Source organism: Gigantopelta aegis, chromosome 6 (genome assembly GCF_016097555.1).
Source record: "Gigantopelta aegis isolate Gae_Host chromosome 6, Gae_host_genome, whole genome shotgun sequence".
Taxonomy (NCBI): Eukaryota; Metazoa; Mollusca; class Gastropoda; order Neomphalida; family Peltospiridae; genus Gigantopelta; species Gigantopelta aegis.
In genome coordinates this window covers 71,070,978-71,085,979 of record NC_054704.1, presented here as the reverse complement: position 1 = coordinate 71,085,979, position 15,002 = coordinate 71,070,978, and the positions used below count along the sequence as shown (strand labels likewise).

At 34.6% G+C, this 15,002-nt stretch overlaps 1 protein-coding gene across 3 annotated transcripts in view; it reads left to right on the top strand.

The window, feature by feature from the left end:
* Positions 1–14,143, top strand: part of LOC121376059 (nuclear mitotic apparatus protein 1-like) — a 47,074-nt gene extending 32,931 nt beyond the window's left edge. For 2 of the 3 annotated variants that reach the window (XM_041503837.1, XM_041503835.1), the window contains exons 21-27: positions 1,707–1,889; positions 2,502–2,664; positions 4,508–4,620; positions 5,094–5,344; positions 6,218–6,463; positions 6,958–7,080; positions 12,178–14,143. In XM_041503837.1, coding sequence (XP_041359771.1) covers positions 1,707–1,889; positions 2,502–2,664; positions 4,508–4,620; positions 5,094–5,344; positions 6,218–6,463; positions 6,958–7,080; positions 12,178–12,228 — 1,130 coding nt within the window. In that variant the 3' untranslated portion in view covers positions 12,229–14,143. The remainder of the gene's footprint in view (positions 1–1,706; positions 1,890–2,501; positions 2,665–4,507; positions 4,621–5,093; positions 5,345–6,217; positions 6,464–6,957; positions 7,081–12,177) is intronic. The other variant, XM_041503836.1, reaches the window with a different exon arrangement.
* The last annotated feature ends 859 nt before the right edge of the window (positions 14,144–15,002 follow it).

The window sequence follows — 15,002 nt, the reverse complement described above, 5'->3', positions numbered from 1 at the left end:
ACAGCAAATAAATATGTTTAAACCAGCATATCAAATTTATTTCACTGTGACTTTGATTTCTAATTGTTGAAACAGATAACATCTTGAAATTATTTCCCTGTGGCTGATATTGGTGTCTGATAGATCAGCATACTGTGACTGACATTGGTGTCTGATAGATCAGCATACTGTGACTGACATTGGTGTCTGATAGATCAGCATACTGTGACTGACATTGGTTTCTGATAGATCAACATACTGTGACTGACATTGGTGTCTGATAGATCAGCATACGGTGACTGACATTGGTGTCTGATAGATCAACATACTGTGACTGACATTGGTCTCTGATAGATCAGCATACTGTGACTGACATTGGTGTCTGATAGATCAGCATACTGTGACTGACATTGGTGTCTGATAGATCAACATACTGTGACTGACATTGGTTCTGACAGATCAGCATACTGTGACTGATGTTGGTTTCTGATAGATCAGCATACTGTGACTGACATTGGTGTCTGATAGATCAGCATACTGTGACTGACATTGGGTTCTGATAGATCAGCATACTGTGACTGACATTGGTGTCTGATAGATCAGCATACTGTGACTGACATTGGTTTCTGATAGATCAGCATACTGTGACTGACATTGGTTTCTGATTGATCAGATACTGTGAGCATACAGATCCGCATACTGTGACTGACATTGGTGTCTGATAGATCAGCATACTGTGACTGATATTGGTCTCTGATAGATCAGCATACTGTGACTAACATTGGTTCTGACAGATCAGCATACTGTAACTGACATTGGTTTCTGATAGATCAGCATACTGTGACTGACATTGGTTTCTGATAGATCCGCATACTGTGACTGACATTGGTTTCTGATAGATCAGCATACTGTGACTGACATTGGTTTCTGATAGATCAGCATACTGTGACTGATGTTGATTTCTAATTGTTGTAACAGATAACATCTTGAATGTATTAGTCCGCTACCGGTCCAACCGGAGGGGCTATAGGTTTCATCTCCATCCATCCATCTGTCTGTCCGTCCATCTGTCCCACGTTTTCCGGATGTTTTTTGCAGAAGGCTTTGAGATATTAAGCTGAAATTTTGTGTATAGTTTCATCATGTACTGTTACAGATCAAGTTTGACTTTCATGGCGATTGACTCATTTTTGTCGCAGTTATAGCCCTTGAACATAGGAGATGTGAATATTTGTTTTCCAGACATTATTTTCAGAAGACCTTTAGATATTTAGCTAAAAAAAATTGTATAGGTTTATCACTTACTGTTACACATCAAGTTTGACTTTCATGGCAATTTACCCATTTTTAACAGTTATTGCCCTTGAACTTAGGAGATGTAAAAATTTGTTTTCCGGATTTTTTCAATGCCTGGAGATATCAAGATAAAATTTTGTACATAGCTTTATCGTTTGTATATAGCTTTACAGATCAGGTTGAGGTTTCATAGTGATTTACTCACTTTTCAGAGTTATGGCCCTTGAATTTAGGAGATACAAAAAAGTGTTGGGCCCGGTAGGGGACATGTATTGCTTTAGCAGTACTCTCAAAATGCTTGTTTCCCTGTGACTGACTTCGGTTTTTAACTGTTGTAACAGATAACATCTTAAATTTATTTCACAGTAACTGATATTGGTTTCTAACAGATCAGCAAACTGACTGATGCTATTTTTTAATTCTTGTAATAGATCAACGTATTGAGAGTTTAGAGTCGGAGTTGAAGATCGCTCGCCAGCTGGTGGAGCAGTATCGTAACCAGCTGGACCAGGCAGGGACTGCCTTACTGGGAGACAACTCCGCCTTCAAGGAGCACATGGACCTTCACAACGACGACAGTCTCGAAGGTGTCACACCACAATTTGTTCACACTAGTTAGTGCCAGTCAGCAAGTTCTCTAAAGACCATTACACTTGTAGCAAAATGACCTCTGGCAGCAACATCCAGCTAATATCTTTTTAATAATTAAAATTACATAGTAATAACATTTTTTTTAAAGAAAGAATATCAATATCGGTATATATACAATGTGTTTCTGGTTATTCTAATAATAGTAGCTCAAACAAGAATTTAAAAAATGTATTATAGTCCTTTTTTCATAGTATGGAATTTACTATGTTATTTAATTCTAAGCCGATTGTTTTATAAATTGCACACAAAAATAGTATGTTTTTGTTATTTCTAAAACACTTACTTTTTTTTCTTATGTCAAACCAAACTGAAAATATTTACCAAAAACATTTTTGTAGGAGATGGGACAGATAGGGAAAAGGATTAATTTGATGGAAATAACCATTAAAATTTGTTTATATTACTTGGCCAGATTTCTGTGAGGGGTGATAAAATGAAGGCATTAATACAGAAAAACTTTTTACTGTGATTTTTATAAACAAACTATTTATTTTATTTTTATAGAAATATTTTATGTAATTTGTCTGAAATTTTTCTTCTGTTTTTTCTATGTGATGTGATGTGATTGATTTCAGGTAATACATTGGATGACTCTCCTCCACTCTCGGACACCACAGTTCGTTACAACCTGCGCTCGTCCACGGGGTCGCTGAATGGTAGCATTGTGTCCGCACCCGTCATGTCACTCTTTAACAGACACGCCTCCCAACAATCTCTTCAGAATCATTCTTTGAAAAGGTAACCGTCAAAATATCTTGATTTCTTTTACGTCTATATGGGGCGGTACGTAGCCCAGTAATAGAGCGCACGCCTGATGTGCAGTCGATCTAGGATCGATCCCCGTCGGTGGGCCCATTGGGTTATTTCTCATTCCAGCCAGTGCACCACCACTGGTATATCAAAGGCCGTGGTATGTGCTATCCTGTCTGGAATAGTACATATAAAAGATCCCTTGCTACTAATGGAAAAATGTAGCGGGTTTCCTTTCTATGACTGTGTCAAAATTACCATATGTTTGACATCCAATAGCCGATGATTAATAAATCAATGTGCTCTAATGGTGTCGTTAAACGAAACAGTTTTACATCTTTATATCTGTTCCTATCAAATATAACATCTAATCCATCAATAATGACCAAACTTTTATGCACACAAAAATAATATTGGATGCATACACATTTTGCTGCAGTGTTTTGCAGTATGACATCAGACAGTTTGAAATGTTGATGTTAAATCTTATTTTTCAATATATTACTTTTATCATCTATATTTGTATTTGTAAATATGCCTCTTAGTGAATCCCCAAAGTGCATATGAGATAGTAAATAAATATTGTTTCAGCCAGATATCAATTATTTACCTACTAAACTAAAATAAACTTTTAAATAGTATTTGTAGTCTCTTTCACACTGAAGAAACAACCACGGATATTGGTACTGTCATAACGACAGATCTTGCTAGCACAAGCAGAGAAAATAATTATAAAATTTTTGTCTTTTATTAATGACTTACTTTTGGGGATCACTTAACATTTTTGAAGTTCGTACATGTTCATATAACTTTAACATTGCAGGATACATTACACATAAATTATTTTGTTGAAAAATTAAATTACTACTGTATGGCGAATTGCTACACCATTTTTTTTTTTTTTTTTCAAACATTTGAATTTAATACTCAGAATGAACTGTTATAATATTTGTTTGTTAAAAGTCTTAAATAAGACTAATTACTTTATTATCAGTTAAGTTGTGTTAAAATAATTTTATTACCATAGTTTAATCATGGTGTCAAGATATATAGCAAGATTATAGCTACGACATTACCAATATCTGGTGCCTATCCCACTCAATCTTTTAGTTCTAGCAGATAAATAATTTCAAGTTAATAAAAACATAAAGCGTCTGTGAATCAATCAACAGTAACTTTTAAAATAATCTAACAAATAAAATAAAAATCTGTTTATTATCAAACGTTTATAAATTACAATAAAACTGGGTAAGCAGAAAATTTTGCCAACTGCAAAAATTGCAAAAACTTTTCCAACAAAATATCAATTATTACATAAAATTATTTTGCCAAATTAAAATAAAATTCTCAAATTATTTTAGAAATTCACAATTGGTGAATTTGCTGAGTGCCAGAGCTAGGCCTGTTTAAAAGATTATACTATAGACATCTCATTATTGCTGTGTAATACATTTCCTATGAGGCCCATTTTGATTTTCTGTGTGCTTAATGCTGTCTGTCAATGAAGACCTGTATAAATACCACTATTTGTATTGTGACTGGCCTCGGTGGTGTAGTGGTTAATCCAGCAGACATAAGGCTGGTAGGTACTGGGTTCACAGCCTGGTACCAGCTCTCACCCAGAGCGAGTTTTAAAAACTCAGTGGGTATGTGTAAGACATCTCTCTCTCAATAATCACTAACAACTACCCACTAACCCACTGTCCTGGACAGACAGCCCAGATAGCTAAGGTGTGTGCCCAGGACAGCGTGCTTGAATCTTAATTGGATGTAAGCACGAAAATAAGTTGAAATAAATGAAAAAATGTGACTGTCAGTTTTTTTGTTGCAGAGACTCTTCTGATACACGCAGATCAACGTCTGTCTTGCCAAGAATTACAAGTTCAAGCTCATTAAGTTCAACAGTGGGAGCGAAGCGAAGACAGCCTGCAGTTTCTTTAATGCGTTTGTATTTCTGACAATCATTGGCATATAATCCTGATAGTTGGAACATGCAAATAGACTACTGTACGAAAAAGACGGAGATATCTCGGTGTATTACAAAACTAGTTGAACACTCATAGTTTTATTAATGACTCGTTCAGCCATTGAATGTATTACCGTTACCGTCTTTACTTGTAGTTTTAAAAGTTGTTTTGAATCATTGTTGTTAATCATTGTTGTTCTAATTTGACACCCACTGACTGATGACTTTTTCATGCTGGGGTGTGGTTAAACATGAATTCCTTCATTACACTGTTGTAATCATCGAACACCATGAACCCGCTACATTTTTCCATTAGCAGCAAGGGATTGTTTATATGCACCTTCTTATAGTAGAACAGTACATACACTACCTTTGAGATACCAGTCTTAAATACTTGTTGGGATGGGAATATTGTAAGAAACAAAAACAGGTTTATATGTTTGTTTTTCAGAGGGCACTGGTACTTTGTTTTCATGCGAAGACGAACCTCCCGACTTTGAATGGAACCGACTGAGTGAGTTGCAGCGTCGCAACACTCTGTGTCTGCCCCACATGCGCTCGTGCTACCCAATCGAGACCCAGACCTGTCCCCTGCAGAAGCTGGACGAGGAAATAGCCGGTGATCTGAAGAAAGCTAAGATGGACGTCATGCAGGTTGAGGCTGGACCGACGACATTGCATTTGTGCGATTCTAGAAAACAGGTGTGTTACAGGATTCAGAGCATTGCAAATCCCGGAAAATTGTGAGATTGATCGTTTCGTTTGCGCATCGCCTGCAACAAGTTCTGTTTTGCATGACCCATTTTTCGTTAGCACACAGTAATTTTAGGACATCATTTATTGTGTCATGACCAGTTACATAAAAGTGTAATGGGTTACTGGGTATCTGAATTTGTTTTTGCGTAGCTCGTAAATGGTTCACACAATTTTTTAATTCTCTGAGGCCTGCACAGTCTTTAAAACAACATGATACTTACAATGAAGGATGATCCACAAGCCGTTAATAGTGGCATGAGTTTTATAGATGAAATGTTTGTGAGTAAAGAATTTTGCTTGATATTTATTCTGATTGCTATCTTTGTTTTCTGATAACATGATTACAATTTTTTATTTTGTGTCATCAGGGCTAACCCTGGCACTCACCAAATTTGCCAATAGTGAATTTTAAAAACAACTGGTATTTGGCGAATACATTTTTTGTAATAATTTTTGTTGGTCCCCTACCAGTCCAACCGGAGGGGACTATAGGTTTCATCTCTATCTGTCTGTCCATCCATCTTTGCACATAGTTTTCCGGATGACTTTTTAGGGGGCAATACTTACAGATATTGAGCTGAAATTTTGTGTATAGCTTAATCATGTACTGTTACGTATCAAGTTTGACTTTTCTGGCAAATTACCCATTTTTGACAGTTAAGGCCCTTGAACTTAGGAGATAGGAAAATATTTTGGGCCTAGTAAGGGACATGTATTGTTTTAGCAGTACTTAGAAAATAACGGGGGTTTTGCTATTACTGGCATGTGTAGGCAACATCATTATGTTTATATTAAATAAATAATGTTTTTGTCCGTTAGGTTCGTCATTCAACTGTCTATCAAAAGCCGGGACCACCGACCCCGAATGCTCACGTTCAGTCAGTGACTAGACGTAGTACGACTCGACTAGCGACGACACCGCGTCATGGTGGACACAAATCGCCCCAGGTGGCAAGCAGTAAGAGGAAGTCAAGGAAGCAAACACCTCGACGTGCATTAAGAAAATCTCCACGGACACCACCAGTGTCAGCGCAGGACATCGAGAACAGGTCGTCAGGCAGGAAGGTAATAACACCAGGCTATTTGATACATGACTTAGAACTTTTCTAAGTGGCAGTGCCTGTTTTTAGTCCAAACGGAGAGGACTATAGGTTTCATCTCCGGACAGACATGTCTACCTGACCCACATACAGTTTTTCAGATGGGGTTTTCACAATGCCTATTGAGCTAAAGATACTGAGTTGAAGTTTAGTTTATAGCTTTATCATGTACGATTACAGATCAAGTTTGATTTTCATGGCAATTTACCCATTTTGAGAGAGTTGTTTATATATTTTAAGAAATAGATATTGGAACCAATACTTTTTGAAACGCAAAAACATTAGATAACATAGCTTGTTACAGAAATCCAGACTGAACTATTTACAATATTTTAAAAACCTGATAACTTCTTTTTGAACAACAATACACAAAGGAAAAATAGATTAGGTTTGAGTTCATGCTTTTATTAAGAAAAGGGAAAACGTATTTCAGTTTCAGTTTGCTTTATGGTTTTTTAGGTGAACAAACGGGAAAGCATAGCTTTCAGTATTGGTTTTTCTCCCCTGCAAAGTAAGAGTAATCGACAGCTGAAACGTCAAACAGCATTCATCCAGAAACAGCCTGAAGAAAAGAAAAGCAAGGTTAGTAAGCTAATCAGCATGTTCGAGGTAAAGCAGAATAAAAGTATCACAACTCCACTGAAGTCGGTTAAAAAGATCGCAACAGCCATTATGCGACTTTCAACCCCTTGCCGCAACAGAATAGTACCTATGATGTGCAGTCCCTTATAGGAATTGCACCATCTGTTTTTACAATTGTTATTATTGATGTACACTTTATACATTATGTTTTTACATACATATTTATACCAATTTATTTATCTTTTACATGATTGTGTTCCAGAATAATTTGCAAGTACATGTGATTATATATGTCAATATTTTTGTTTTTAATACTAAATGTTTGAATTATATTTATTATTGTACATTCTGTACTGTTTACAAAATAGTGCGTTTAGTATTGGTCATTGGTAATCCTTGTTAATAATGTACACCTAAGTGCCAAGTACACCAAATGTTAATCACTCTGTAAGTTGATAACATGTGGTGTATTCTTTCAAGGTATTATTTCCCATATCATTGAATGACATCTGTACTGGAACGCTCATTGCATCTACAATTCAGCTACTATGTAGAATTATATGTAAATACGTTACAGCACTAAAATTACATTCCACAATTTTACATCCTGCACCCATTCAGTGAAGTCTGTCTTGTAATTGATGTGATGTGAATTATTTTCTTAAACTCAGTTGATCAGGCGCTATGTCAGTGTAGAGAGAAAACCCATGAGACTGTTACTGTCTTGTACTAAAGGTACTGTGGTTAGGAAACATCATATCCTATCTTAGCATCATATATATATATATAGTCCAGCCTGTGTCTACATTAGAACATCTGCCTTCAGCCTGTTAGGTCACATTTTTAATGTGTATATGATCTGGGTTGACTACACATTCCATGGCCTACAGTAGTTAAAAACCCATACGATAGTAGTGTACAGTGGTGATGGGTGCATGAGGGTGGTAGGATTGTCCCACTTTTACGAAGTAAAAAGGCGAGAAATGGGTAGTACTTCTCTATGTAAATGCATTTAAAAAAAAAAAAAATTAAACACCCCCAAATTATGTCCTAAAAGTTGATTATACGACAACGTCAAACAGACAACTTTCAGTATAATACATCAGTAGTTTGAGGAACAATCTTAATCACATCCCAGCTCAGTGCCACCATTTTGTCCAGAATCAATTTCAGCTTAAGATTTTACAAAAAATAATTAAAACATCATTGATTTTTTAAATAGAGGATAATAAACGAGTTACCAGGTTTTATTAAATTTATGTCCCAAGTGAAATAATTTTCAGTTGTCATGAGCTTTAGCGAGTGACAGATGAAAATTATTTCACTCGTTCCATAAATTTGATAATAAATGGTGCCGAGTTTGTTATTCTATTTATTACCTGAGCTATTTTTTCGCTAAAAGCCTTTATTTTCAACACACATGCATGTACATGTATAGAAACGATATAAACCACTTTACCAACTGTTAGGTATTGCTATAACTTTGTAATTTAATCACGTTCATAGATAATTTTCAAAAATAAAAGTTCTCTTTATTCTGGTACAATATCTACAATGAATTGCATTAAAATGAAATTTTCTTGTAAATTTTAACACCAAAAAACAGACAGCCATAAATGCAAACTCTTTAAACTACATGATGTCATTGTGTGTTTGCCAAATCGTGATGACGTCATATTTAGTACCGACAAGGTCATTGGTTTGTAAGCATCAAATCATGCAATAGTATTATTTGTTAGACCAATGCATTATAATTTCTCAGTGAGGAATTATGATTTTTATTTTCCCCGTTATGAGTGCCTGCTGGGGTAATAAATTGGTATTATTCACTTGGGGGGATTTTTTGTTTGGAATTATGTTCTGCTGTTGATCTGTAAAAATCCTGTGTATATGATTATTATTTGCTTGTCAGTCTTAGTTGTAAACTAGTGTATAAGATTATTACATGCTTGTCAGTCTTGTAAACTAGTCTGTAAGATTATTACATGCTTGTCAGTCTTGTAAACTAGTCTGTAAGATTATTACACGCTTGTCAGTCTTGTAAACTAGTCTGTAAGATTATTACACGCTTGTCTGTCTTGTAAACTATCTGTAAGATTATTACACGCTTGTCAGTCTTGTAAACTAGTCTGTAAGATTATTACACGCTTGTCAGTCTTGTAGTCTGTAAGATTATTACACGCTTGTCTGTCTTGTAAACTAGTCTGTAAGATTATTACACGCTTGTCAGTCTTGTAAACTAGTCTGTAAGATTATTACACGCTTGTCTGTCTTGTAAACTAGTCTGTAAGATTATTACACGCTTGTTTGTCTTGTAAACCCTGTATACTCCTAGTCTTCGCTGTCCATCACTTTTCTTATTTCTAGCAGCCTGTAAAGCAAAAGCTCAGCTTTGGGTAGGCATGGTTTTGAATATTTGTCATCTATTGTCCGAACCAAATTGTTAACAACTACAAAAAATTACTCTCCTACCTTTAATTGCCGTTAGATTTCCTCCAAAGTTTGTCCAGACACAAATCGCAAAAAAACCACAACAAATATACAGATTCCACACACGAGACTGCAACGATGTCGCCGATATTGTCTTTGCTGAGATTGCATAGGGAAAAATACATGCAGTTTTCTGCCGTCTGCCATGTTGCTTGTTTATGGAATACTCTTCAAGAGGGGTGAAAGCCTCCAAAGTATGTGACACAATTAATATGAAATCGATGATCTCTAGTGGTATCATTAAAATAATAATAATAATAATAATAAAAAAATAATAAAAATATGACGTCATCATGTTTGCTTTTATATCATAACATGTCATGACGTTGTTAGATTAAGTCCTATCCTTTCACCCCTCTTGAAGAATATTCCATAAAAAGTCAAAATGGCAGCCGATACAAAATTACATGCTTTTTTCCCTATGCGCTCTCAGCGAAGTTGATATAGGTGACATGGTTATCATCTGGTATGTGGAATCTGCGTCATTGTAATGGTTTTTTCAAGATTTCTGTCTGGACAAACTTTGGAGGAAATCTAACAGCAATTAAAGGTAGGAGAGTAATTTTTCGTAGTTGTTAACAATTTGGTTCGGACAATAATTCTTAAATTGTTAATTACCTAAAATGCAAGATGTTTCAACAACATAAACTAATGACTGTTCATTTCTTGTGTCACAATGCACAAGCACATTTCACATATAATGAGTTTTTTTCCAATCCACAAGTAACCTACCATTTTAAAAGTTTAAAGCATTTTATGAGTGAATTCTGCCATTAATCACACGAGCTAATTCTCCCATCTGCTGCATCACTGAATATGCATGGATCAGTTGATCATTATCACATCTGCATGTTTTCGTGTTTGAAACCAAATATTGCACATACACTTTTCCACGGTTGAAGTTGCAGTTCAAGTATATTTATAATATTTAATCATTAAGAATAAATCATCCACATGCAATTGATAATTTACATCATGAAAATGTTTATTAATTCACCTTTAACATTCAAAACTTGGAATACGTTCTCCACAGTGTAATAAAGTATACTGAATCAAATGAGAAAGTTGAAAGATTTAAAACAAATTTCTGACAATTAACTACATCAATAATAGAGGTAATGATTGTATCCTATTTTTGTATAGAGCACAATTTAAATATTGAAATATATAATGTCTGGAAATGTGGCAGTTCAGAATCACATTTCATATATGAAATATTGTCCAACTTTTGTATATGTCATCACACTGGGTGGTCATATATTAAAGCAGTTTAGTTGTGGAGTACCTCATATTATCAATTGTGTGTCCACTGCATCCATAGATTGGTGCCCTCTGGAACACTGATGCTCCATTTTGATAATGGAACATTTGATCAAGGTTCTGGATTTTCTTGAATCTTGTTTTGGGGATAATAAATGTTTAAGAAAAACAAACACATGTACACACACTTTTCACATGTTTTATTTAATTCTGAGGTTAAACCGTGACCTGTTCTCATCATGTATGTGAGAAAGTATGTTTTGTCATTTGCACATGCATATGAGCAGTGGATCTGTGCTCACAAGACTTGACCAACATGTATATTACCAGCAACAAAAATAAATCGTCTTTTTTTTTCCAAAGTGTCAATCAGTTCATAATGAAAGCATAACTTTACAGAATCTGTCCTTGTATTTGTATTTTGCATTTGGAAACAATGTTATAATATTAGGTTATATTGTAGCTTTAATGATTATCTGATTGCACATTTCTTTTGTCATTTCATCACTCTCACTGTTACAGATTTCTGCTTTTTTGTGCACTGTATGCATATTTTTATTTTCCCACATTTTAAATATAGTGGAGTTTCATATTTAACAAACTTGTGAAAAGCTAAAATAGAAGTGAGTGAAAAATGGTTTTACATTTAAACTTGATACATTAATACATAATGGTTCCCAGGGTTTCTGCCAGAGAGTAAAATGGGTATGGTGCCATATCCAAATTTTTTTGCAGATTTTATTTCTTTTTAAGTTGACCTTTTGACAAATTTAATGACTCTTAACCCTAACCCTAAACCGAACCCATTTTCTTTCTGGGGGAGGTCCCCATACATTGACTGCTGTTTCATTCAGCACATACATTGTAAATATTCAATTTCATAGTGCCATACCCAAAACTTTCTTTCTAGCAGAAACACTGGTTCCGTATAGTGACCATTGTCATACCCCCCCCCCCCCCCCCCCCCTCCATAAAACTGTTATATAAACAGTATATTAAAATGAAAAACTGACATTTACCTTGAAATTTGTATATAACTTTATAGGTACCAGTAACAACTAAAAAGTGTAAACCCAAACTGCTGTCACATGCAGTTGATGTATGATTAGTATCATGCGTTTGTGTGCCTTTTTTTAATACAGGTCTTGAGACATGTTGCTGTGTTGCAAAAACATTTATTAAGAAAACATTCATGTAGCATTGTATGCATATGAAATGCCTTTCCATAGTAGCTATACGGGATGCTTGATCAACATCTTGTAATATTAATCTTGTCTTGATTATCAAGTAAATAAATACATACATTCGACAACACAAGTGCTAATTGTGCGTTTGTTTTATTTTCAGGGAACTAGAGCCCCGCTGAGACTACGTAACATCCTGCAAACTGGACTGTAGTCGGGAGAGATCATGTTTTAACAAGAGCCGAAAGTTAAACAAGTTACTGTCGGGGGTGTTTGATTAGTGTAATTAGTAGCATCAGCTAGTAATTGTACATACGTTGTTTTATACTGCCGATTTCATAGTAGGCTGCAACTATAAGCTCTTGTAGACTCGGAGGTATATGTATATTGAATTTTAATACGGTTTGTCCTCCATCCATAAGACTACAGCTTATATCAATATAATGTATTGCTTTTACTATATATTTAATGCATTTATAATATATATTGGTATTTTAGGAATTCATGCCCTTTTTTGTTTTTTCATTATCAGGAATAAACAAAATAAATTACATTTGATGTGATTGGTGTTGGCAATATAATTTTCCTTTTAAAAATGAATAGAGTATAGCATGGTTGTGGTTATCAAATAGTGAAAAAAAGGGAGCTAAATTGGTAAAAACATTTTATACAAGTAGTAGTGTATTCTGTTGTCTACTTATAAATAGGGACATGTATTTCAGTGGTTGTGAGAAAACGTTGCATATAATATGTCACACAAATACATGTTCTAATCATGGATGTTTTAATTACCCAGTAGTTTTTCAGCTTTCACTTGACTGTTCAATTAAATTAATATAAATATACCCAGTGTTCTCCAACTTATTTAAAAACAAGTTAGTACAACACCTAATCAGTATGCAATCGGGGTATTATCACAAGGCTTACCCAGGACTTTTTTTTATATGGCATACTTGTAGATGTGATTTTCCAGCATTTGAAACAAATCAGGGGTAATGTGAGAAAAGTTGAAATTTGAAGTGAAATCTGAAATCTGCAATATGCAAATATGGCAGGATTCATATTTGACATGTCAGACATGCTTTTGAAAATTATCAGAATGGTGCCAAAGTAAAAGCTGCGCGGGCGGAATGCTATCCTGTTTATGAAGTTGGAGAATACTATATATCAGACAAAAAGCACAAATGGAACTTAAATAATTGTGTTATGTGTTTATCCAGTAGACCAACTGTTCCTGTACCTTCCTGGGATATTATTATAGTCTTATTTTATTAAGAGTTTGTGCTCCGTGAATATGTAATCGGTTATACTGTCAATCTGTCCTGTGGGCTGACTTGTATTGTCAGTTTTCCAGCAATATTTATAATATATTGTAAACATTAGCAAATATAGCTTCTGCAATTATCAAACATTTTAAAAGTAAAACTATGTAATTTCTATTCACTTTCTTAAATTGTTTTATGTACAGAGTACTTGTAAATACAGTTTTCTCCTAGTCTTTAGCTTCCATGCCAATCCAGAATCTTTTACCCATCATCACCTATAACCTGCTCAAGTCATGGTGGCAGATCCTTCATCATCTGTTAATAATCATCACTGATTCACTCATCCACTCCCGCCTTCCCTCTCGTCCACTTACATCGACATACATATATATCACATTCTTTACACAGTTGGCTCTAAAATGGAGTATCATGTTAGAGTTAAATTAAATAGTACTATTTACACATACCAATTTTACTTTACCCTGTGAAAATAAGTCTTATTTGTTCCAACACATTCTGTAAATTTGTCAAACAGTAGGAAGTTGGCAGAATTAAAAAAAAAAAAAAAGTAAATTTCAGTTGCTTTTTATCTCTACAAACATCCCATAAACACTTGTTTTTCTTCACAATATTCTCATCTTTATTATTAGAATTCTCTAAATTATTTTGTTAGCAGAAACTACTTTTTAAAGTGGTTTCCATTCAAAGGTCAAATATTACAAAAGTTAATTTTTGCATCCAATACATTTTAATAAATGTGCATGGGCAACTTTAGTAATGAATGTACAAAGTGCTGAAACAAAACTATAAGTGTGCTTGTATAAATGTACATGACTATTTATATGTAATAAATGTCAACATAAACATAAATTTGTTGTGGTCTGTTGATGTTACAATAGTCCTGGTGCAGATCCGAATGGGAAGGTGCTAGATGTTCACACACCTTCGCTTTGTTGTATTCATCCATGAAACACTGGATGTTTGGACCATGTGAAATTCAGTCGAGATTGAATGGGTGTGTACTGGGAAGTCATTAAACATTAATTTGTTCATTCACTCTCGCCTCAACTTCAACATAGAAAACCTACATTTTAACCGATGAATGTAATGAATTATTTCATTTTAGTGAAGAATATGTATTATATTGGTCGATTGGGCCTTTTTGTGAAAATTATTGGTAGTAAACCCACCTAGAAACTTGGGTGTTGATCTGTCAGCCCCCACCCCCCACCAAATGTCTACTTGCTTCTACCATGCCTGAATGTTGGTGTATTATGGAATAATGTAGGTACTTTGTTGCATGCCCTCTCGAAATATTCTGTAGTCAATTCTTCACTTTCAAAATGACAATTCACCAAACCGTTCCAAAGAAATGCTGCTTTTGACTATTCCTTTCTCTACTGAAGGGTATTATTGAAGAGAAGCCAGTACTATCCTGTCTATGGGATGGAAAAATATACCAGGTTTTTTATTAAGTATATCAAAATTACCAAATGTTTGGCATCCAATAGCCGATGATTAATAAATCAATGTGATCTAGTGATGTCGTTAAAAAAAAAAAACTTTAAACTTTTTATTTAAGAGAATTAAGTTTACAATCAAATTATCGCTTGATGAACCATATGTGATATTTATATAATATTAAAGGAGCTTACATTACATATCTTTATGTCCCTCGTGAAATACTTTTCAATTGTCACAAGCTTTAGCAAGTGACCATGAA